Here is a 26325-nt window from a genome sequence, read left to right on the forward strand (position 1 = left end):
GTTTTGCGCATTTGAAGCCCTCGATCATCAAAATCGGTGAAGGATTTCGCGTCGAACTCAACGTTTGAAATTTCGAAATCGACGAAAACCGGCGTCATAGCATTTTCGGTCCAGGCGATTTCGGTCCGAATTTCGCGTTCAAAGGCATATTTTTCACGAACTATTCATTGAAAGTTAACGGGACTTGTTTCGTTAGAAGCAGGAAGCTATTAGCTTTCATTATCATGCCTGGATTATCAAAATCAGATGAGAAATAACGAAATAGTAAGCGGCCAAAGTTGAGTTGTTTGTGAGCGTCGTTAGCCCCCTTGTTATTTTACATATACTATAGGCTATACGTTGGATTAACAGATTATCGTTTTTACATTACCTACCTACAACTCTGATACGAGCCCATGTGCCTGTAGTCAGTAACCTCTCTGTGGTTTAGTTTCACGATCGGATATTTTCAAAAACCACAGTCAGGAATGGGAAGGTCATTTTTGTATGAAATCTTCGTCAGCCAATTTGACTGACGAGTAATTTGCCTGGCATTTCATTGTCTCTTAAGATATCTGTCTAATTTTTGTTGTAATCGACGCACAACAGATTCGTAGTTTGTCTGATACCTATAACACCTCACCTGACGATCTTAATCCATGTGCAAATCGGCCGTAAAGTGAGAGTAAATTTCCGTCCAGTCAACAGCTGCCATTTTGAAAATTACTGGAGGTGCTGGCACCTGTGGACTGAGGCCAGGACAACAGCACAAACTAACAAAGCGAAACGACGAAATTAAAAAAAAATAAAGAAATCAACACTTATTCATATTTTTCTTTTACCAGAAATTTATTATCTCATTATTTGTTATGGAAAACACGAAGATTTGAAATAAAAGTTGGAAAACCATCAAAAATAAAAATTGTCGTTTCGTCTTGGAAGTTTTATATAAATCCTTGTAGGTCCCCTTGACTTATCATGCCACATGTGCAATACAGAGAAATGGCGGCCAATGGCGAAATTTGTGGAGAAATTAATTAATTTCTCCAAATAATGTTGATTAATGACTCGAAACATACATAAAATTGGATTATTTCGAAAGTTACCTGTGTTAGTTTGTGAATAAAGCCATTAATTGTGGACTGAAGTGAATAGAAAGTATATTTTTGAAGTGTTACTTTTTTCAACCGTGTTTTGGTCCTTGTCATCCCTAACGTTGGTATAAGCCCATCCGATTATAAAAAGCTTACCACCAACGATCAGGTAACTAACTAATGTGCCTGACGAGCGGTCGAGCGAATCTAAAAGTAAAAGCCTACTTACGATGTTCATTTCCAATGACAGTCATCGACATACTTTGCTGCAGCTGTGCTTCATCAAATCAGACACGAAAATCGTTCTAATGTGAAAAAAACCCTCACACAAAACATTCGATTCGACGCAATTATTTACCAACCAGGTACTAAAATTCAACTCTTCCGCGACATCTCTTCCCAACACGCGCGCCACCATGGGAGGTTATTACTGAATCTCATGCGGCAAAGGGAGGCCGGACGGCACATGAGTGAATCGAATCCCAAATCTTGATAATAGAAATTCGAAAATATTTGATATACCGGAATATCAAATAGCTACTCATACTGTTCTCCCATACAACACACAATATTTTCATTCACGATAAACTCAACGCACATGTCGAAAATAAAGGGGTTCGAACCCCACATTATGAGCGTATTCAATAGAGCAACTTTCAGAATTCTGATTACTAATATATCCATTATATGATCGATTCGTCGATGTGGTAGATATACATTTTATAGGGTCTTTTTAGAATTTCTTTAATGTACAAATAGTAGGCTATTATCCATATATCGAGGATAAATATTCAAAAGCCAACTACTTCTCGGGGGTGGGCTGTCGTAGAACCTCAACCGAATACACCATTTGCGTTGCTATAAACGCCAAGAAAGAAGTCAAGACTACACACAGCCAAAAAGTTAATATTTTGGCTGAAAAACTTCATATATCGCAAAAAATAAGAACCACGCGTATATTTTCAGATATTGAAGGCTGAACTCTTTTTAGATACGCTCTTGTTTTGTGTAGGTTTGATAGTCTTCTGCCAGATCCAGATTTTACGAAAAAGTTTAACTCTTCAACATTTAACAAATCAAAATGATTTCATCAATCCGAATCGACTACTAGTAGATACTGTATATGAATATATATTTAATCATTATTTTAGGCCTAAACAAGGCCTCCATGCTAGAAAGCCTACTTTTACCTGACCAATTGCCTTTTGTTTGGTAACCTTGTGGAGTACAGTAGGCCTAATTCAGACTTACCCATTTTTAGATTAAACTTTTTCATGAAACTGGACCTTAATTTTAATTTTTCATACACTTTTCGGGCCTAGTAAGAACAAAATGGCGATAAATTTGCCTTATACTAGGCCTTTAATTGGTTTATACATGTCTCTACCCTAGACACATGAAAATTGACTACCATAGATCAAATCTATACATGGCTGACTGGCAGCCCTTTTGCTTGCAGTTGTTTTCCTATACATTGTTTAGATTTTTCGAGTGGAGATCCTTTTTAATCAATTTTATCTCATATGACCCCGTATATGGGTCTCTATCATCATGAGAAAATTGGTCAGTCGAATGTAAGATAACCATCCTGTGACCTTTTTTGCTAATTCCAAGGGTGAAGCTTATTAATGGATTGCCATTTTTCATTGAAATATATGATTGGTACACTTTTGGGATTTTTAATCAGCCAATTTTCACTCAATCTTACTCTTTTCAGTCCCCATTATTGTGAAAAAGATTTCTTAACAGGTTTCGATTCATAATCTTGATATTTGATAATTGTTAGCAATTGTCATTGGACACATTTCCTTACATGGAATTGGTGTAACCCAGTTTTTTTTTTCTCAGCTGGCTATTATAGCATTCACTTAACCTTCATTGTCCGTCCATTCCATTTGTAGACTGATTCTAGTTTTAGGAGGTTTTTGATACCGTTCAATTTTATGATGTGGATGATTATGTATCTACTCCAGCCGCAACTGCAGCCCCAAAATTTGGCCGGATTGGAATCAAGATGATCGGTCCTAGGGTGTTGAGTTCCTGGACCCCTAGTTGTATCAGTGGGTAGTGGTTTAATGCCTACAGTACAACTTAGTTTGTCACATTATCATTACTGAAGTTATCTATTCTTTTGAGCCCCGAATTATTTCTACAATTAAGGCCGACTAAGTATAATTCATCATTTGGATAAGTTGTCAACACAGTGATCAACACAACTACGATAACTTGAGCAATTGAGACTGCATTATTAGATTTGAAGAAATTGAATAATGTTCAATTTCCTCATCAATTCAGCTTAAATCTTAAATCGCTTAAGGAGTTAATTTTTTTTCTGAACTTGCCCTGGGTTTCATGAAAAGTTAAACTAAGATTTTTGTTATTTCTCGTCGACTGACTCGTATATCATCCTTGGCATATCACTAGTATATTAGTTCCTTGGTATAGGCCTATACCAGTAGTAGTTTAACCGTGTGTGTATCTAGTGGAATTTAAGACATTTCTGGCTTCTGATAGTGATAGACCCTTGCGACCAATATTTTTTATGCTCAGGCAGGTTTCAATTGAACGTATTCCAGTTTAGGAATAACAATTCTGGACTCGAAACCCTATCAGCCTTCTTTCAGGTTTACAGATTATGCTATTCCGAAAGTAGTTAGAGCGTATATTCTGGTCGAATCTGTAGAGACCAATTGACACCTGCCTTAGTAGAGAAAATTATATTCATCTTTATATAATGCTTCTTCCACAGCTGTTCCCTAGTTGCATACGTACATATATCTATAGATCATGAATTCAACTTCTGCGATCAACATGGTAAGAACGTACCCAAAGTTCTTGTTCATTCAGTTATCGGTGTTGGTTATTGCATGTTTTTTCGGCAGTTTGGTGTTGGAATTTCCTCATTGAATGAACTGCTTTTTCAACAGTTAGCTTTGTTCACCTTGCAGTGCCTTAATTCTCACTTCACTGAGGTATTGTGGCACAGCAAAATATAATTCTTCTCAATTGGAGTAGAAAATATATTTTGCACTAGCACTTTCACTGGCGGATGAGTCGAGCTAGTCAGTGTATTAGATTTGACCTGGTAAAGTGATTTTGTAGTAAGATTTCACTACCAGGTAAAATGCTATCTCTTTATTCTAATAGCTTGAGATAGACTCATTTATTGTCATACCTAGCTAGTTATACCTAAGCTGCTCGCTATTAACTAGTGGTTTTGAAGTTAGCTTCACTACGGCTTTCTTTTCACTCTAACTGCTTGTTTGTACAAAGCGCACTTGCATATTGAATGCGTCTCTCTGCTTTGCCAGTTGCTTAATTGATAATCAATAGATGTTTGTTTGATTTGATTTTACTTCTCAAACTGCTTAAATCAATAAACTATGACGCTGGTTCACTACATTGGGAATTTTGACTTCCTCTTTTAGGCTCTAATTCTACACACGTTCAAACTCGAAATTATATTTGCATGAATTTATAAATTGAGAATTAACCTTTAACTTGATTACTGCTATTGATTTTACTCGTCAACAACTTGGAGAATCAACAACGATATTTGATATCCTCCAAATCCTTCTCACCGCTAATTTTTCAATGAATGTACGTGTATACACGAACACATTATCACCAAAATAAAGGATTCACAACTGATGAAACTTACACTGTTAATGCTATTAATGCTACGAAATTGTCACGCGTACATTTTTGAGATTTGAAATGACACTAAAACCATCCGATTTTGCTGGTACTTTCAGGGGAATTTTGCTTCCTCCTCTGCCAGTGGTGAAAATGACAACGGTCAGAACGCCGCCTTTGTCTGCGCGGACAACTTACGGTGATGCGTACGGACGGTTAGAGACACCGAGATTGCGTTCTTCGAATCAACCGCAATATCAAGTAATCGACGTAACGAATAGTCCGGTTACCGGCAACGCCATCACCAGTATGCCCTTAGTTCCGTATCGTGGCGCCAATCGGCTTGACAATCTTGAGGGTCGGTTGGAGCAGCAAGAAAAAACGGCGCGTGCGCTAATGGACAGAGCGATGAAAACGAAAGAGGATATCATCGAAAGTTTGAACTATACACACGGCTCGTGGCAAGAAGAGAAATACTCGAGAGAAATGCTACAGGAGCATATACGCAGTATAACGGCTGTAGTAAAACGACTCAGTCGTGATATAGAGGTATGTACGTATCAAAGGGCAACTATATGATTTGTGACATCATTTTGCATGGAAATTGGATATAGCATAGCATTTATTGATCTTTCCCACATAATTAAACATGTATAAGCCTAGTCAAACCTGCTCGATACCCGCACCATTTAGACCTTGATCTTATTAATTACGCTTGACTTGCTATATAGCTGGAGAATCTAAATTGGCAGTTAAACACTGATGATGATGAAATACAAAGGAAAACTGTGGTCTTGTCATTCGAAATCATAATTGTCGGGTTTAATTGTCGGGTTCTATTTCTAGAATATAGAGGACCAACTGAAGAACAAGGACAGCGCAGCAACTGGTACAAGTTCAGCTGTGAAAAATCTTGAAGTGCATCACATTGCTGGCATAACTGATTTGCGAGGAAGGGTGGCGCGATGTGATACTTCAATCACGCGTTTAACGGCCGATATTAAAAACTGTTACGACACGGTGAAATTATTCAACGCACAGACGAATGATTCGGCCGGTAAAGTGTACGATCGATTTCAACGCCTAGAACAAAATGTGAGTACATATTTGCCACGATTGTTATACATGTATCAAATTTCCCCAAATTCATGTACAGTAACTTTACAGTACAGTAACAGTACAGGGTCTGAATTGGAAAAATTGGCAAAATCGGTCAAAATAATGAGGTCCAGAATTTTCCCATTCATTTTCCCAATAAATTTTGTCTCTAAATCGGAATTGATTTTGAAATTTTTTGCATGCAGTGTTTGAACTGCTTATCCTTAAACTGATTCATCATCAGGCTTCAAACAATCAGGCTCATCGGGTTTCTTTCTGTTTCTCATTTGCCGAGGGAAAGGCCAGAAAAGAGCCACTCTTCAAAAATGTCTGCTCTCCTGTTGGACCATGTACGAACCTCCATTCTCTGCTTAACATTTTAGATAGCTGATTTGAATAACAAACTCGAACGGTCGTCAATGGAGCATGTGATGAAAATCAAAAACGTCGAAGGCGACTCGACGTCACAGTTGTCCATGTTAGATACGAAAACCCGCGCGATTATCGAAGATATACGCAACAGTATTCGTGCCAACTCGGAACACATGGCCAATGAGTTCGAACGACTTGAATCTAAACTAATGAACTACATCGATAAAACAATGGCTGTTAGAGATAACCGTCTCGTAAGTTAGATTTCTACAGTAGACTATGCCCAATACAGTATTGACCGGTCTATTTGGTAATCCATTCAATAAAAATACATTCTGGTCCTACTATCTGTCAATGTGAAAAATTCTGAAATTCTATACCGGTATTTGTCCATACTGCGTAATCAGTTTGCTGTTCCCGGTGCTACCACTATAGGCAGAGTACTTTTACCCATATTTTGCAGTCTTGTTATATTGATAATGATTATCATTATATATCATTGATATAACATGGTCATTGCCTTTATTGAAACTAAGCATAATCGATAGCAATGTTGTAGCTCATGACGTATGTATTCCATGATTTGAAACTAATGATGATTATTATTTGCTTATTTGCCAGTGAAGATTGCATGAGAGGAGGTGAACGTATGTCACCCAGTATTACAATGTACAAGAAATGTATGTTCTTGATCGGGCTCCTTCAATTGATATTTTCCACGATACATCGCTATGAACCGTGCAGAACTTTTAAACCTTTTGATAAATTCATTCTTCAATACTACACTTGAGCCTAGATGAAAGCAAATTCATGTATAATTTGTATTTCAAATGAAATTATTGTTGCGAGGTTGTACATGATAATAATGTAGCAACTGTTTCTGAAAACAAAACCTGAAAATGTGTGTCGCGGGCTTATACCTGCTTGTGAATAATGGATGTGCCTAAATCAAATATTGTTTTCTACCGTAGATAAAATTAGAGGCTGCTGTTGACGAATGGATCAAAAATCTCAACTCAAGGATTGCTCTATCCGAGGAAGATATCAATCGTGAGAAAGATCGCATGTCTATAATACACAAGGTATGTAATGAGGTAAAATAGTGAAAAGTGCTTATTTTGGATGGATGGTTCATTCTAAATCTGAATCATTTTCATGCTTTCTCTTCTTATCTATAAATCAGTGGAATTTCGTTATAACATATTTGCTAGTTATAATGCAATATTTCATTGTATCCTGTGTACATTTCTTCCTCATTTTGGACGACATCCTCGGGTTGTTAAATGTATCAGAGTTCATTATCATGAGGTTCCACTGTAGTTAGATTAAATCCTAGGGGTAACTTAGGTGAAGTCTAAAAAATTTGCCACAGTCTAATAAAAGAATGCATTGTTTAGTTCAATGGACCAGTTCTAATTTCAACAATTGACTAGTTGAATGGGTATAGATAAAACTAATGTTGTCCAAGGCATTAATTAGACCCACACTACAAAATGATGTTAGTGTATACTTAACATGATTCTCATACCAGTATTCCAAAGAAGGTTTTCATTTGGTTTCTTAGGAATTGGATAAGAAAATCGAAAACACAATCAGTGATGGAATAGGACGCCAGTCAGCAAATTTGTTGAAATTGAAATCGGAATGTCGGGAGGGTTTCGGTACGGTTCACGAGAGCATCACGAACATGAAAACCGTGATGGACGGAAAACGACGTCTGCTTGAAGAACAGCTCAAACGAGAAATCGCTAATATTCGTAAAATGGTAGTTCTCGTGTAAAAATTGACCCCATTGTCGACAAATAATTTTCATTTGAGATGAAACTGAACTCATTATTACAGATTCAATCATAAAAAAGCTTCACGAATTTGAGGTCCGTTTTAAAATGGATTCTTCTACCTATGTAAAACCAGCGAGGATAACTCATTCTCATATTATTTTAATCAATTGTGGAAATCTGATTGCTTATACCAAATTTATAAGAATTTACCTATGAGCCGAGTCCATTAATGAATCAAATAAACTAAAAGCAATTTGATTGTATGATATCTTTGGGAGATTTATTGGGGGCAGCCAACTTACGTTGGGGTCTAGAATAGTGTTGAAGATAGAGTTAATCTGGATTTATTTCAGTTATCCCAGATAAAATAATCTGTATTTTCTCGTAGACTGACACTTTAGTAAGCTTTGGCCTAATCAGGCAAAACCAATGATGATTATTTTTCAGCCAACAACAGATAAAACTAGTAAGGCTGCCAACTATCCACCCTATAAACAAAATGATAAAAGCTATTGAGCTACTATTTCAGCCATAGTGGGAGATTTCCAGCTCATATACTACGGTGGTTAATCATATCGGGGGGCCTTTCCATTAATCTGTATTCTCATTTATTCCATAGAATATTTGCTAGCCCAACTTGATACGGGTCAACCAGAGTAGACTAGATATGAGTGTAGATTTACCAGTATATGAATAAGATAATGGGCTCAGTGTATTTCTTGATGTTATGATTTGTATTTTGCTGTCTCGCACTCTGTCACACTCATGCATTGAACTTAAACAACCAGCAATGTATGTTTGGTTTCCAAATGTTCACATTGTCAGTTTGCTGATCTGATGATGTTCATGGGATAATCTACCTCTTGCCATGTGGCCGATCTTCGTGAAGCAGATCTTCATGGCAAGACAGTGGCGTCTACTGTATTGTATTCAATGAATGTATGTTACTTTTAATGTATTTTTTATTTTGTAAAGAATATTTTATCAAAGAACAAGGAAATGCCATTTGTATTTTGGACCTGCCAATCATAATGTAAATATTGTTGGATGATATATGGTATGAGGTATTGTAGAAGTCTGACCAATGAGCAATGAGATCCGTCCAATGAGAACTAAGATAACCTCACTTGATTTAACCTTGCATTGAAAAAGTATATGAGATTAAAAATGTATGAGTAGTTAGTTACTTAATTGTTGGTGGTCAGCTTTTATGATCAGATACTTCTAAATGGTCTGTAATAATAGCCAATCCTGATATTAAACCAAAGATAGGTTATTAAGATGGATGGTGGTGTCATAACTTTCTACTTTATGTACCCTGTACTAGTGAATGGGGTGGAATGGTTTTTCACATAACTCTTAACCTCAGAAATTGTTGTGAGGAAAACTGAAATAACCAGATGGTACTCGGACGATAAAGTTTGACTTTTGTACCAAGACAGATTTGTCATTATACTTTATAATCAAACTCACTCCTAACATTTTAAGCCAAGTGAAAAACTAACTGTGATATTATATTGGGTATAGGTTTACTAAGAACTTTCTTGTTTAAATTATCTAATCAATTTTGGGCCATCAGCCAAAAGTTTTGTTTAATATCGACCGATTCTAATTCTATGGCAACGATATTGATTTTACTTGTTATTAACATGGCGTAACCAGAACCCGGATAATTTGTATCATACAATCAAATGATACAATTGTATTTTTAAATGATTATACTTATATCAGATTAAACCATCAATTCTATTTATGAAAATGTATGTACCGATATACATGGATATAATTTTGTCGAATATATTGTTTCTATAAATAAATTTACCAGTATTTTACATAAGAGTTTCCTAATTTTTATCGAAGAACATCACAATGAGGTCACAATCGTCAACATGAACGTGCGTTACATGTTATCTCTCAGTAGTCACTAATTGACGTCATTATCATATTTGTCTTCTACAGTAGGCTCTGTTCACCCAGAAGTCATTGCCACGGATAATCGTGTACCTCGGACTAAATAAATCGATTCATCTTGACTAAGTCAACGACCAATCTCTACTCTGACTGCCTCAGAATTTCTGTACCTAGGAGAGATTTTCCACAGGCCCTGTCCTAAAATAAAATTGGATTAACACTAAATTTGAAAAGGAAACATTTTTATTGATATTCACTTACAAAGAAAAAGTATTCTTAACATTATTTGGTGTGTGCATGATAAAATTTTAATTGTTCAGAAAATTTGTGCCGCAAACCATGCAAAAATGTCCTTTATTGATATTTCAATATATATTTTCTAAAGTTGAAAGGATACATCCATATACGTAGCACATAAACCCAGAATTCCAGCTTCCGTGAGGCCATACTGCCATCAAACATACCATGAATGAATTAAGATTGACTATGTGTAAAATACAATTCTATATACTGGTACCTACACATATTCACTTACATGTGTACTGTAATAGAGGCCAACTTTCTTATCGTCTCTTAATAGCATAAAATAAGTCATCCATTCAAATCGAGATTGCAGAACACATCAGGGGCATCGCAATTACAGACCATAGCACAAGATGATTAAATCTAATATCAATGAAATAGAGAACTCCTGTTCCTAAGCACTCCAGTATCAGAATTACCAAGATGATCTCACACGGACACCCTTAGTTGTTTGACATGCTTGAACTTAAATACTACAGGTAAACCGGTATCTCTACATCATTAATGTGCAAGTAAGTGCAAAAGGTCGGGTCATTCCCTATATAATTCGATAGGATATATAAGCTCAATATCTAGTCTGAAGCGTACATATTTTTTAGCGAAGAGAATTCGAACGAATGAATTTGCAATATGATTGATAAATGGAAATATGCCAATATTGAACCTAGCTATACAGCACAAAGAAACACGTCAAATATATGATTTTTTCGATTCGAAAATTTGTCAGTCAGGCTAGTAAGTCATGTACTGCGTACCCAACAGTAACAACATTACTGGCCATATAGACATATGTATGTACATGTACATGTATCTGAAACTTTTTTCATAAAAAAAAAAAACAATTATTGCTCTTTAAATCAACTATATTTGAAGAATTTTTGTTTTTAGATTATGGAAAGAGGCAGCACATGAACACGTATGCTCGTCATTTAGAAAAGTGTCAAAAGCACAAATAATAAGGTTGTCATTGTATGGATGGATGATCAATATTTGTTTTAGGAATTTACCTGTTCTTGTACCGGGTAGTTTGGATGATCAATGAAATAATATCAATATCCCATCACGCCTCTTCCTTGCTTTCATATGAGGATTGCCCAATTGAAATCATCACATCGCCCTACATTATTAACAAACTCTGAGGAGTGATAGGGAAGTGGTTAATTTGTAATAAAATTAGATGTCACCATATTTTCATTTTTTCTGTAATGGTCACCAAAGTTGAAGAAAGGTATTGCAACAACCGGTTATAGGTGACAATTGAATTGTACCTTCTAATTCGACCAAAACTGGATGCACAGGACGCAGAAACCCTAAAATGATGTTGACGTTTTCACAGCATTTCGAAGACGTACATATTTAAAGATTTTCAATGTTTTACATTGTGTACCAACTCATTACTGACCTGAAATTTTGCTGATAATCGGTCAGACATTAAATATTAAGAGAAGTGATAGTGCATGAATAGTTTACGTATGGTACGTACTTAGAAGAGTGACTAACACGTACTGGAGTAATACAGTTGTGAGTCCGATTCATCTTAAATTTTTCAATTCATCTAGGAGCCGAGTTTGAACTCATAAAATTGATTTAATTTCTTCACACATTTATTTTAAAAATCAATAACCCACAACTGTCTAACTCGGTACTGACTGACACATATTCAAACATTACATATTTACATATCACAGGATATACACAAATTCTTCTTAACAGAAAAAAAAACATCGAAATTTTGATCGCTACTATGAGATATTGAACAACAGATTAGTTTTTGTTTTTTTTTCCATTTTATCCACTATTCACATTGACACAGTGAGAGGAGTGACTCTTTAAACTCTCAATCCGGACACCGGTTCCTGTATGTTTTCGTAGGGAACCCCTTTCTTTGTGCCGCACAGAAGAATGCATGACGCGATCATACCCAAAACCTGTAAAAATATGAAAATTATATTAACAATGTACAAAGTAAACATTGATCAACTTTTTGAAAGAGGGAAGGATGCATTACGAGCATGCAATCAGAGTGAAAGTTTCATACACAAGAAAGGAATGCAACAATCTGTGACACCACCATTGTAACACCTTCAGTGGAAGCCTTCCTAAGCAAGGCTCCGCTGTTGTTAGCCCTGTACAGTAACCATCTCTCACCCACGAACAACATACAGATCCATAAAGCCCAATGAATTTTATTCCAAAAGAATTAAACAAATACAATATCTGACAGTTAAGTATTCCCATAGTTACATATAGATCGTATGATGTGAGAAAACTATTTACACAATACCAAAGTAAACTAGGGGTCTAGGGACACCATGCCCACTTGAGAAGTGGTTTCAAATGCTCAACAATCTAACAATTCCAATATTCAACGCCCCCTGGTGACCAACAAAAACCAATGACCTTGAAACTCACCAAAATCATAGAACATGTCAGCAGCTACGATTTTGTAATTGATTGTGATAACAAAATATGCCTCGTTACTATTTTAATAAGGAAATGCTAAGTTATTCTACTATTCAAGCCCCCTGGTGACCATATGCAAAACCCAATGACCTTGAAACTCACCACAATCATAGAAAATGTCATGAACTACAACTTTGCAATTGATCATGGGAACAAAATATGCCTTGGTACCAATCTAATAAGGAAATACTAAGTTATTCTACTATTCAACGCCCCCTGGTGACCATATAGAATAGCTAATGTCCATAAAACTCACTACAATCATAGATGATGTCATGAGCTTCAACTTTGCAATTTATTGCGGTAACAAAATACACATAGGTACAAATATAATATAGAAATACTAAGTTATTGTATTATTCAATGCCCCCTGGTGGCCATATACAAAAACCAATTGACCTTGAAACTCACGAAAATCATAGAACACGTTATGAGCTACAACTTTCCAATTGATTGTGGTAACACAATATGCTTAGGTATCAATATAATGTGGAAAAACTTTTTCCCACCTACGAATCAGTACTGATGACACCAAAATGGCCGCCAATTGTGTCATAATTGGCTGATCAAAAATACCTGTCTCAGGTATAAAAGATCCCTTTTCAAAGAATACCCATCACAAATTGCAATGAGAAATGACAAACCAGTAGGAAGCTACAGAACTCAGAATTCGGGCAAAAATTGACATTTTTGGGCACTAAAAAGGTCATAGAACGGCCATCTTGAGTACGATTGACCCAATATTTCTTAAGCTGATGGGCCCTTGGGGGAATCAAATATATACCAAACATCAAGGTTATTGATCTGAGCGTCTTCAAAATTTCCTTCAAAAAGTTCCAAAATGTGTAAAAGCCCAAAGTGGGCTCTAAAGTCCCAAGTGGGCTAAAAACCCAATACCGATAACCCCCCAAATAATGGTCCCAAGATGGAACAGTGAAAGTTAGAAACCTAACTCTACTACTTCTAGTTTGATACAGCAAAATAATATTTTCCATATGCATAAAAATTGGACAGGTATTCATTCATTAAACTGACGTACACTCCGAGTCGGATCCATTTACAGGGCTGTTGAACCTGGATGTTCGTTGAAATATTTTTAATACACAATTTATAAAATATCAGCCGCGATCTCACAGAGACAATTTGGCCCGTGCCAAATTGGCACGGATCAGGCTCAAGGCAAATTTGGCCCATGCCTAAAAAAGAGAGCCCATTCACATGCAAACCATTCACTCGATACTAAACCATGCTCAAACAAAGCGAAGTGGGTCATCTCCCGGCTTTGACTCGGTTCTCCAGATGTGCCCCCCATCCTTGGTGACTGGCATCCGTGAATACACGAACTGGAGCCTCTAACGGGGCTAGTGACACCCCGAGCCGAAGATTCGTAGTTGCCGCCCACCACTGAAGATCCGGACTTAGATCGGTTGGAGGTACGGGAATCAAGGCCTCCCAGTTGCCCTTCGACTGAGACCAGAAGACCTTCCAATATTGTTGCAAGCGCCTGCTTCTGAGGCGGCCTAAGGGCACCACCAGACCCATGGAGCTGATGGAGCCTAGAAGCCGTGACCAGTAACGAGCTGTTCTCGGGGTTGTGGACACTCCCGCTACAGCTTCTTGAAGTTTGGCTACTCGAACCATAGACGGAAAGACTTTGCCGATTCGGAGATCGAAGTCCATGCCGAGATAAGTGAACTGTTGGGCCGGCGTCAACTGAGATTTTTCCCTGTTTACGCAGAACCCTAGCTGATGGACTAAGTCCAAGACTGAGGTCATTGCTTCCCGACATTCCTGAGCCAAATTCGCGACTATTAACCAGTCGTCGAGGTAAACGAACAGTCGAACACCCCTTGACTGAAGTACCTTCTGAACTGACTTGACCAACTTGGTGAAAACCCACGGGGCCGTACTGAGGCCAAATGGAAGAGACCTGAATTGGAACTGGCGGCCTTTCCACTTTATCCTGAGAAATCGCCGAGATTTTGGGTGAATTGGAACCTGAAAGTAAGCATCTTTCAGGTCCAATGAAGCCGCCCATTGACCCGGACGGAGCCCTTGAATCACGTCCTTGGGCTTGGTCATCCGGAACCTTGGAATGTCTAGGTGCCGATTGAGGGATGACAGATCTATCACTGTCCGTTGACCCCCTGTGGCCTTTGGTACCATGAATATTCGAGAAAACCAGCCGGGAGAAGTTTCGTTGCAAACTGGTTCTATCGCTCCCTTCTCGGCCAATTCCTTGAGAGCCGGAGAGATTAAGGCCTCCTGACCTGGTTTCGGCCGCATGTCGGGAGGTGACCTCATCAGGCCCGGTCGCCTTAGGAAACGGAGACGGTAGCCACGAGAGACGACCCGGGAGGGCCAACCGTCTCCAAAGAGGTAGGACCAGTGGGTTGCTGCCTGCTGCAGACAACCTCCCACTGGTCCCAAGAATTCATTTCGAGTTTTTCCGAAAGGAAGAGCCCCTTTTTGGAGCCTTCCCCTTGCCTCGATACGAACCGGAACTGTTACGACCGGACGAGGCTTGACACGATTGTTGAAGTTGCGCGCTAGTTCTCCAACCGGCATCCGAAGCCGCCTGAGAAAGCGCTGAAGTTTGAGATGGTCCTGTTTGCGTCCGTGCCGAACCTTGCGCCGCCGGCGTCGGACCAGAACGCTTTTTCCACGGAGTTCGGGGGTTGGACTTGGCCTGAACCTCCCGAATCTTCCTCAGCTCTGCGGAAACCGGAGCGCACCAACCGGAGAAGAGACGTGAAGACGTCCCCAATGGGGCTCTCAGCAAAGCATTGGACACCACATCCGGTAGACGAGTTTTGGAACTGGAGTCCATCACTGACTGACGGGAGGCTAACACAAGATTAGCCTGACCCCGAACCGACAACGGAATTACATGCGTTTACAGGTACGATCGACATGCCCAGTTTTAGGGCAACTGACTCTGGGTCGGAGCCCGCATGAACGGCGGCGCGAGTCTCGCGAAGCTCACCCGTCAACACCTTAAGTGCCATATCTTGAAACGAACCAACCCTGGTAAGATTGTCCAGGATTGACGTCATGGCCACCAAACCGGACTTAGGCAAACGAATACCTGACTGTGCTGTAACAGTATCCGGGCTGATCAAAGTATAATCAGCATCCAGGCAGTTATGACTGTGATCCACAGCACCTGGAGTTGCGTAATACGCCGAGCGAAATGCGCCTATAGGTGCATCGGTTAAACTAAAATATTTCCCAGATTTCATACCCCGTTCTGGAGGGGGAAATGAAAATGTTCCAGGCCGACATTCACCCCATAATTGCGTATCCAATCGAGCCCATTCTCTCGAAACCGCTGACGATTCCCGTAAAACGTTAAGATCGGAGTCCGGAGGGCGATAAGCTTCCATTGACTCACCGACCAGAGGAGCTGCTGTGGGCTTAGCGCGAGTTGCCCCGTGCTTGACAAAGAACTCACTTATCATCGCTCTAAATGGCATGTCCCCCGCTGGTTCGGATAAAACTGAACGGGACGGAGATACATTGCGAGCCAGGGAAGCCCCCATCGTCTGGGGCAACCCACAATTGCTCGCGACAGGAACGACCCCAGAAGGAATTGCCGCTTCTGGGACCGGATCCTCATTAAAATCAGACCCTACCGCAGCATCCAGGAATTCAGAGTCAGAATTCCGAAAAACTGAGTGGGCTGGCGAACTTCTAACCAGACAATCAGGAATAGGCTTACCTGTTGTAGAGGTTGCAGCGACTTGTTGCGACGAAGATAACAAGTTTAAAATTTTCTCCTCAAATACATGGAAATCCTTCTGAGTCAGGTATTTTCCAGTATCCCGACGATCATGCCGACTTCGGTGACGGTCCCTCGAACAGGATCGCGACCTACTAGAAGAATCGCTTTCATCGCTAACCGACGTCGACGAAAGATGAGAAGACCGACGGCGAAACTTCCGACAATAACGATCGTAGTCCCTCTCACGATCAAACCTTGATCTGCGAGAAGGAGATCTTGCTCGTTTATTACGCTCACGGCGTCTAAATCTAGTGGGAGAGCGAGCTCTATCCCCGGAGCGACGATCAGAATCAGACGACGAACGAACCGGATGTTTTGAACCGGACGACGTCTGGACCGGACCGGTGCCCGGACCGGACCGAACCGATGCCCGACCCGGACCCGACAGGTACCGACCGAACCGGTGCGGGCCGTTCGCGACTACCGCGGCGCGCGCTCGGTTCCGAACGTGTAGTCTGAACCGGCCGAACGACCAGAGACCGGTGAATGACCGGGGACCGGTCCCGGTGAACCAGCGTTCCTCCCGGGTGAACGCAGTTGGGAAGCCGATCGTACCTGAACGACCGGCGACCGCTCCGCTTTACGTTAAGAAACAGGATTAGAAACGTCGGTTGGCACGTCGGCCGAAACCGACGAATCCCTGCTAACTCGACGACGATCTCTTAGTTTAAGAGCCTTATCGGCCCGAAGCCAAAGGTCCTCGGACCACACGTCGCAAATCTTGCAAGGATTGCTCCTTGCACATATTTGACCGGATTTGCGCCTGCACGACGCACATGAATCGTGGTTGTCCCAGGCGCCAAACAAATGCCCGCATCCCTCCCCGCCACGATGCTGACCCTTAGGAGGGGGTGGCATAATTATCCTGTTACAAATCAAAACAATTCAATTCAATCAAATTATATTTGTAAATAAAATTCTTACGGAAAAATAGAAACCAGGGATAACCCCCAAACCGAATGGACTCACCGTTATGAGAGTGAAAACTCCCTAATATCCTAATTCCCAGATTTTTACGGCGAAAAAATCCAACGCGTTCTACTGCGAGAACGCCAAGAAAAAAGATGGCGGATTTCGCCGGTGGCTAAATGCAATACTGCAGGGCCGGGTCGTATAGAAAAACCATTGGCGATCAATCCAAATTTAGAAAATATTGGCAAAAACCATAGGAAAGGGTACAGTACTCGACCAAAATAATTGGACAGGTATTCATTCATTAAACTGACGTACACTCCGAGTCGGATCCATTTACAGGGCTGTTGAACCTGGATGTTCGTTGAAATATTTTTAATACACAATTTATAAAATATCAGCCGCGATCTCACAGAGACAATTTGGCCCGGGCCAAATTGGCACGGATCAGGCTCAAGGCAAATTTGGCCCATGCCTAAAAAAGAGAGCCCATTCACACGCAAACCATTCACTCGATACTAAACAATGCTGAAACAAAGCGAAGTGGGTCATCTCCGGTACCAGTTGCAATTCAAACGCAATCTTTTGTCTCGTGCTAAAATTTGGAACGGGCCTAGTCGGACATTATTGGTTGGGCCAAATTTGCCCCTGGCAAAAACGCTTGTGTGATCGCGGCTATCATTACATTTAACTAGGAAATCACCGCAAAAAGTCTGACTTGTGCAGAGTCCACTGTAGTCAGAGTTCACTATTTGGTCCCACCAACCACACACCTGTCAAAACATTTTATTGAAAAATCAATATGAATTTTATCTTACCTGAATGAAAGCAAATGCTACGGCCACACCTGCTATAATTCCTAAATTATTTTTCATCAGTCCGTCGAATTTCGTAAAGCAGCCCTTGAAAGAATAACATTCACAGAGATAAAATAACTTAGCCTTTGTCATCTAATAAAAATTATACAAATAGGCCTATGGATTACATTTTAGATTACCTCTTCGTAAATGGTATGATTGTAAGTTGGAAATTTCGATCCTTTATGGTAGATAGGATCACAATGTTTGTCGTCGATGCAACAACTGGTTGGTACAGTATAATTATTAGCAGCCGACCAGCGATTCGTGTGCCAATCAGTGTAATTGTTGATACCACAGCATTGCAGCTACAAAATGACAATAACACTGAAAGTTACCAATATGGAACATTTCTTCTAAAGATTATTTTATTATTTTCCATTTGCTCAGGTCATACATTATTGCAAAAACGATTTTTATGAGAAGTTCAACAAAACTAGGGGTCCAGGGACACCATGCCCACTTGGGAAGTGGTTCCAAATGCTCAACAATCTAACAATTTCAATATTCAACGCCCCCCGGTGACCATATACAGAATCCAATGACCTTGAAACTCCCCACAATCATAGAACATGTCAGCAGCTACGATTTTGTAATTGATTGTGATAACAAAATATGCCTCGTTACCACTTAAATATGGAAATACTAAGTTATTCTACTATTCAACGCCCCCTGGTGACCATATTCAGAACCCAATGACCTTGAAACTCACCACAATCATAGAACATGTCACGAACTATAACTTTGTAATTGATCATGGTAACAAAATATGCCTAGGTACCAATATAATAAGGAAATACTAAGTTATTCTACTATTCAACGCCCCCTGGTGACCATATAGAATAACTAATGGCCTTAAAACTGGCCACAATCATAGATGATATCATGAGCTACAACTTTGCAATTGATTGTGGTTACAAAATATGCATTGATACGAATATAATATAGAAATACTAAGATATTGCATTATTCAATGCCTCCTGGTGGCCATATACAAAAACCAATGACCTCGAAACTCACCACAATCATAGAACACGATTTCCCTCAAAAAGTTCAAAAATGTGTAAAAAGTGCTGATTTTGGCGAACAACAATGGCTGCCAGTCGGCCATCTTGAATCTGACAGGGCCAGTTTTTGGGCTGAAGATGTGTCTAGGGTAGATACATGTGTAACCCAAATATCAAGACATTACCTTGAAGCGTCTTCAAAACTTCCCAAAATAACTGGATTCCGTCTACGGACGGACGGACGGACGACGGACGAAAAGTGAACGCAATAGCCCGCTGGGACTAAAGTCCCAAGTGGGCTAAAAATCAATAGATAAAGCATATGCCCTGAAGAATACATATACATACAAATCGATTACCGGGAAGTAAGAAAAATAGATGTACTGCACTTAAATTAATCTGTTTTTATATTCAACATTCAAAATAGGTTTATTGACTGTATTTGACTGAAAAAACTTACCCAGTGTTGAATGTAATCCATTTGGTCTCTCATTGGATTTGGTTCAGGATTGCTGTAATTTGCCATGGCCTCTTGGAGAGAATCTTTCAAGGACGATTCAACCTGTAACAATAACCGACCATATCATAAATGCAGATTTCTTACGAGCCATCTACATGAAATATTCCACAATCTAGTCCTAATCCTGCAACCCACCACATTATTAGCCAGAAGGTTTGTTAAAGATTAATTTTTTCCGTATAATTAGAGAGACAGGTAAAAACATGGCGTGACAACTCTGCTCACTATCAAATATGAAGCAATTTCATATATAATTATAATCAAGTCCTTCATATCTGGTCAAATATAACCAAGAGATCAAATATCGATAAATGTTCTAGTTGACCATCCACTGTTTCACACAGACTCTTCCAGTCTTGAGCAGAATACCTGGCAGCTGTCTAAATTTTAAGTTTCAAATTAATACGTCATTGGACTTATATCTATATTCATAATACTTATACACGTATTCAAATATTCTGAGAAATAAACATCATTCAGTCATTGAACACCGATGGCTGTCTTATGATTCGAAATATGGTACAGTGAGACTGATCGTACATGTCAAAATCTATGGTGGTCACAAGGAACGATCGTACACAACCCACAAATAGTCATTTGTTGTAATTGTCTGGTTATATCACGTTTATATTCTGCTTTGGATTATACTCTATACACCTTCCATATCTATATGGATATAAGAATATAATAAAGAGTTTTTAAAAATTGAAAATATAATAGAGTAAGGGTGAAATTCGGTTATCGGAGGAGTTAGTCAACTATTTGCAATCTAAGTGAAACCGAATGTCATAAAGTCAGAATCACAGTCCCCATATAGTCAACCACAGGATTGAGTACAGTCGCTGTAGTTCGGACCTAGTTCCAAGAAGATAGCCGACATTGTGAAATGCGTAAGATCGATGTTTGCCTTGGGTGTAGCACGGATTTTATCTGTAGGCCTATGCATTAACATGTTCGCTGGCACCATGATTTTTCCCAAATTGCTTCTATCATTTATCTAAGAGTTCTCTCATACCGGTAGTTGGCAATGGTCCATTATTGGAGCCATCACATATTCAGACAGCCTGTTCAGATTTGACCGATGAGCATACGGGATGAAGCAGAGTATGTTCAAACTCCCAGCCAATAAGAAACCCGTGTAACGAAATAAAGAGGATGACTCAGCTAAGAGTTAACTTGTAGTGGCTGAGCTGGAACAATACAATACCATATAAGCTGCGATTACATCTCTTGCATTTTTTACCCAGGCCAAATTTTAGTAATTTGTTTATTTCTGCAAGTTCCGGAAGTGACTCATTTCGCTTTGTTTAAGCATTGTTTAGTATCAAGTGAGTGGTTTGCATGTTAACCCGCTCCCTAATCAAGCATGGGCCAAATTTGAGACATTGAAATAATGTCTCATCATTTCGTCAAAAGGCTTTACATTTGAATGATCTCATTCAACTGCACATTGATTGTTATGGGTAACTGGTGTACAACTTGAAACATCAAGCAAAGCCTGGTGGCCAAGGATCAAAGCACCTTCATAGCTTATCAAATCCCTGGCCTTTTCAATGCAATTACACGAATTGTGCTAAAGTATTGAAATCAATGATAAGATTAGTCATAGACGTATAAACTGAGCATAAACTACACGCATTGATTAGTCAAACAAACGTATAGTGATATTTCAAGCTACTAACAACAGCCAAATTTTCCATGGATTCTTGTTGACCACAGATCTTCCAAATTGGCCGCACTTGAATTTGCTAAGCAGCCTTAGTATCAAATTACCTTAGTTCTGTAGACATATCCAGTTATTCCAGCTGCAACTTCCGCAAAGAATACGACCAACAAGATCATGAAGAACTGAAATCCAAATCGAAAAACAGTCTTTCAAATCTGCGCAATACATTTTTGTCTAAAATCAGATAAAAACTAGAAATGTCTAAAACTCCCCACAAATGCTGTACTGTTTGAAAGTACATATTTGTGCGAAATATCCATCCCGGGTCCCACCACTTCAGATAGTGGCATTTTTCTGATTCAACCTTTTGGCAAAATTGACACACTATTCTGCCCGACTGCTCTGATCTGTATATGAGCTACCGGTTATTACAGGAAGCATTTTCACAAAGCGATTGTGATTAGTTACAAATGCAGTGGCCTTGGAACCATAACGACTGCAGCGGTGAAAGCTGTGCCAATAGTTTACTGAATGACGATTTTTTTTGACGCCTTATAAAACGTTACCATTATGAAACTTAAACAATGTTAACCATTCAGCGTCATTTTACAAACGACAACCGTAAATCGATGTGCAAAACGTCACAGGTTTATGTGTACACATACAAGCTATTTGGCAAAATATTATTGATAAAGATGTAGAATGGCTCCCTGTGATTATATAATGACCTCTATTTGAACGTCGAAATGTTATATTGCATTGAATATCATGATAAGAGGTATTGTAATAGTAAAGGATGTATGATTATATCAGGAGCGGCAGGCATAAATAGAAATGATAAGTAAATCGGATTATTCGGTTAAATGGCGGATGTATACACGATTTGGAAGTCTGATATAAAAGTCAGACCCTGACATGGGGATGCTAGTGGAATGACGAAGCTATCTACAATCTGAGTAGGGCCGGCGTGAATTTCATCGGCGGCTACAAGCGGTCTATATAAAAACGTGTAAACAAATAATTTCAATATTCAAATGTTTTAGAAAATATGTTCGATATTAGGGGTATTAGCAATCTATAATAGCATAGCTGTCATATACGGCTCCGCGTCCACTGATGGCATGTGTATAAGGTGACAATTCAATTCAATACTTTATTGATCCTTATTACATTGAAATTCCGGGATGAAATTCCCAAATTCAATAAAGTTACAAATTTTAGAATAAGAAAATACAAAATACAAGACACATGGGTAATTCATACAGAATAACATGAATAAGTTATTTAAATGACGATGTCAACCCAGACTCAAGTCTAGGATATCGAGTGACAGCCAAACCGGGCCCCGGGACCGGGCCGGCTGGCTACACGATATGCTCGAAGTCATGATGAAGCAGACATCAGAAGAGCTCTTTCTTCAACCATGGAGGCAATGAAGTTGCAGACCAGCTTAGAGCAAAAGTGAATCGAAGTCGGTCACAAGTTGACAATTTTTTTTTAATTAGACCAGTCGAAGACTGTATCATCGCCAAATCTCATAATTCCCCAAATTTCTTAAAACTTCGATTTCAAATTTGCAATTCCACATTAGCTTATCCCAGAAATTCTTCATTTTTTCGCAGGCGTCAAATAATTTATTAAAGTTAATTTTCTTGTTTCTTTCTATAGGGCCTACTTCGTTTTTGACGAAATCGAAGTAAATACATCGCTGCAATATTGGAACCTGTCAGAAATCGGCAATTAGCCGCAGCAATCAAAAATTGCTTCCAACGCGCTTTTCATTTTCAAATGCGAATAATCTGTAAGGGGAGGAGGGGGGCTAAAGAGTAAACGACTATGTTCAGCTCGGTTTTTACAAAACATGATGTACATACGCGCTTTGATTGGAAATGGCTACTGGATAAAAATGTTTAACAGCAAACTTAAATATGTTAGCATAATTGAAAATCTGAAATAGTATGGATACAGGTCGTACACAGGCAGAGGGGCACTGAAATAGTGCTTGTAAAGCCAAGAAGGGGGAGGTTAAGAATTAAGATTTTACGCTTACGTAATAAATGATCACTCACTCCCTATTATGAACTTACCACTGAAAGAAGACATTTGTTTTCTTTGATAACAGCAACGCACGCGACAATACCAACAATGAACAAGAATACTCCAGCAGCGATAACAATACTGGCCGGGATCAACAGGAATTCCGATGTAGCTATCTGATCTGGATGATTATATGTCGTGTATACTGATACTCCAACAAACATTAAAGCAACTGCAGCAGCCTGAAATGTACAAAATATCGAAAGTGTCTCAAAGGAAAACTAAGTGTTTAATAGATTAGTTGCAATTCGAAATTGATTTTTTCAAGGACTATAAACTCTGGTCAGTAACTGAATTGATTAATAAGGATAAGGATATTTTTGGTGTCCTATCCGCAGCCCAATAAAAAGCTACAAAACAGCAACATATGGTTAGAGGTTCATAACTACGAGGATTGATTCCACATAGGCCTAGTGAGTTACTGAGTTGGTTTTTGACTTTTAATTTGATTTAACCAAGAACTGTACAGAAATGGGTCAACAACTCTTTAACTATCTCCTGAACTCCTTTTATCCTGTTGCTTTCTCAAAGAACATCTCATATCACACCTATGGCATCATAGGCCTTTAAGGATTAGCATTATGGGGATAGCTTTATTTTTGCGGTCAAATTGCAGATTAGCAACTTTCATATGAGTGATGCAACGATTAGGTCACATCACAAATCAGTGTCAGGCTCTGAATTTCTCTAGGAATTCAACACACTAATGTCTATTTCAACCTGACTTGAGAGCATTCCGGGTGGCCTAGCTCAGTCAGTTTTGGTAGTACATACCTGATAAAGGTCTTACGTACCAAACTTCAGTTGGTAGGCATGGAGACATATTGTTAAACTTTCAAATCATGGAGTCACTTCTCTTCATTTAACCCCTTTCAGTGAAGACTTTTTGCATATCCTTCAATACAGTTTCAAATGAATTAAAAAATGGTGACTTAGGTCGACTGCCAGCCCTTTCTGGTCCTAATAAGACCTTTATCAGGTATGTACTATCAAAAATGAGCGAGCTAGGCCACCCGGAATGCTCCCAAGTCAGGTTGAAATAGACATTAGTAGGCGATGTTCCAACACTGGACAGTATGATTTGGGCCATTTTTTGTTTCGAGATTGGCAAAAGCTTTTCACCAGATGCCATATTGGATTTGGTTATTTAATTCATTTGGAGATTTCTTAATAACATTTGTTGAAATGATTGAAGGTCATCCATGCAATTTCATTTACGGCCCATCACATTTCCATCAACACTTGGGTTACTTACATATTAGCTTACTACTTTAATTGTCTTTATCGTGGTAAAATCTGATGAGAAAATTTCACTTATTCATGATCATATTTATTGGAGCATTTGTTTCAGCAAATATCAGTGACAATACTGCTTTTTGAATCATCAAATCCAACTTTTGGCCTCCATCCAGTATTAAATTTTTGACAATCTGGAGTCGAGATAACCTTGCATCATTCAAGTCATTTTGACTCATTTGAACTACTAGGCCTACTAACTAATGTCTATTTATTAATTGATGAGACCTGTTTTTCTGGGATATTTTGCTTACTTTTTGGGGTACATACCTCATTTATGTCTTAACAGAATGCCAAAAATCGCGGACAACAACGGAATATCCGATTTATTTCCAGTTCTGTACCAATTAGATGGATTGGCAAAAAGACTCCTTAAGTCCAATTGAATGAGAGAGAAAATCCTCCATTTTGTCAAATTTCTTGAATTTTTACATTGTCACCATGCCTACGAAATGAAGTTATTTTTCTTGTGGGGTCTCAACAACTAAATCAGGGTGGCGTAGGCATGGTAACAATGTTCAAATCCAAGAAATTTGACAAAATGGAGGATTTTCTCTCTCATTCAACTGGACTTAAGGAGTCTTTTTGCCAATCCATCTAATTGGTACAGAACTGGAAATATATCGGATATTCGGTTGTTGTCCGCGATTTTTGGCATTCTGTTAAGACATAAATGAGGTATGTACCCCAAAAAGTAAGCAAAATATCCAAGAAAAACAGGTCTCATCAATTAATAAATAGACATTAGCACTTTCTAAAAGTGATGGTTCTCATGAGGTTAAGCAGAGAGAAACGTCGTCAGATAAGCATGAGTCAGAACGACGTAGTACGGCATCTACAGTCGACATAACCTAGGCCGTACGACTTATTCATTACGTCGTCGACGTAGTCCGTCGTACTCGTAGTCAACATCTTTTTTTTACGGAAAAACAACGTCATTCTTACCACAAATATTAAACCCAGTAACATCACCACAGCACGGGAAGTAAACGAACACACACCCATTTTCGTCCTTATTATTGTCGAATCAATCACGATAATAACAGGAACCTTTGAAAAACAGGACGATTGCTTTTCTGTCCTTTAAATCACAATAATAATTTGACTTATGACTATCGGGATGCCCGAAATGACGTCATTATCATGTGATGGTAGTCCTTTTTTCGTCGAAAGATGGCGGTAGTCCATTTAACGTTCTTATCTTAGTGAAATAAACATCTAGCCGAATCTAACGAACAATTTGTAGGATTTGTAGATTTGTATTTATTGTTTTTGAACTTCAGACAAAATTTGATTCTAAAGCACTGATGGATTTATGTTGTTAAAAGGTTAGGCTATTGATCGGAGTAGTCCGTTTGCCGTACAAGATTAGATCCACCATCCTCGCTTGCCAGGGCCAACTTCGGTTATCTGGAACCTCGGCACTCGGTTTAGTGCCGAATAGTGGCGGATCCAGACCGAGGGTCTTTTTTCAACCGATTGACCAGCCAATTTTTCTGAAATATTCGTCATAAGTGGCCACAAACACGAATAAGCGTGCAAATTGTAC

General features: G+C 39.0%; 3 protein-coding genes across 5 annotated transcripts in view; 1 reads left to right on the forward strand and 2 right to left on the reverse strand.

Moving 5' to 3' along the window:
- LOC141905730 (ras GTPase-activating-like protein IQGAP1) overlaps nt 1-1457 on the reverse strand; it is a 72964-nt gene extending 71507 nt beyond the window's left edge. The window contains exon 1 of the mRNA XM_074794722.1: nt 1303-1457. Coding sequence (XP_074650823.1) covers nt 1303-1333 — 31 coding nt within the window. The 5' untranslated portion in view covers nt 1334-1457. The remainder of the gene's footprint in view (nt 1-1302) is intronic.
- A 476-nt stretch (nt 1458-1933) lies between these two features.
- Nucleotides 1934-9776, forward strand: LOC141905182 (protein FAM81A-like). 3 transcript variants are annotated; one of them, XM_074793967.1, is made up of 7 exons: nt 1934-1975; nt 3823-3887; nt 4829-5258; nt 5556-5804; nt 6191-6433; nt 7151-7261; nt 7744-9776. In XM_074793967.1, exons 3-7 carry the CDS (start codon nt 4863-4865, stop codon nt 7957-7959), a joined length of 1215 nt encoding a protein of 404 aa, XP_074650068.1. In that variant the 5' UTR covers nt 1934-1975; nt 3823-3887; nt 4829-4862; the 3' UTR covers nt 7960-9776. The 3 variants fall into 3 exon arrangements, with proteins under 3 accessions (XP_074650068.1, XP_074650067.1, XP_074650069.1); XM_074793966.1 differs by having other exon boundaries at nt 1941-2081; XM_074793968.1 differs by lacking the exon at nt 3823-3887 and having other exon boundaries at nt 1958-2081.
- Nucleotides 9777-10096: 320 nt separating this feature from the next.
- Nucleotides 10097-25920, reverse strand: LOC141905091 (tetraspanin-3-like). Its single transcript, XM_074793843.1, has 7 exons — nt 25722-25920; nt 23471-23662; nt 21491-21565; nt 19658-19759; nt 18331-18498; nt 18152-18235; nt 10097-12102 (listed from the first exon to the last, which is right to left on the reverse strand). Exons 1-7 carry the CDS (start codon nt 25779-25781, stop codon nt 12004-12006), a joined length of 780 nt encoding a protein of 259 aa, XP_074649944.1. The 5' UTR covers nt 25782-25920; the 3' UTR covers nt 10097-12003.
- Nucleotides 25921-26325: the final 405 nt, after the last annotated feature.

The sequence above is a fragment of the Tubulanus polymorphus genome, chromosome 5, assembly GCF_964204645.1.
Source record: "Tubulanus polymorphus chromosome 5, tnTubPoly1.2, whole genome shotgun sequence".
Lineage (NCBI taxonomy): Eukaryota > Metazoa > Nemertea > Palaeonemertea > Tubulaniformes > Tubulanidae > Tubulanus > Tubulanus polymorphus.

Bases quoted from the DNA above. Each gene is read 5' to 3' on its own strand.
- LOC141905091 (XM_074793843.1), bottom strand. From the start codon at position 25,781: ATGGGTGTGTGTTCGTTTACTTCCCGTGCTGTGGTGATGTTACTGGGT. The intron at 18,499-19,657 runs GTAAGTTTTTTC...GTCATTTTGTAG, and splicing joins TGGATTACATTCAACACTGG to CTGCAATGCTGTGGTATCAA. The intron at 18,236-18,330 runs GTAATCTAAAAT...TATTCTTTCAAG, and splicing joins ATCATACCATTTACGAAGAG to GGCTGCTTTACGAAATTCGA.
- LOC141905182 (XM_074793967.1), top strand. From the start codon at position 4,863: ATGACAACGGTCAGAACGCCGCCTTTGTCTGCGCGGACAACTTACGGT. The intron at 5,805-6,190 runs GTGAGTACATAT...TTAACATTTTAG, and splicing joins TTCAACGCCTAGAACAAAAT to ATAGCTGATTTGAATAACAA. The intron at 7,262-7,743 runs GTATGTAATGAG...TTGGTTTCTTAG, and splicing joins GCATGTCTATAATACACAAG to GAATTGGATAAGAAAATCGA.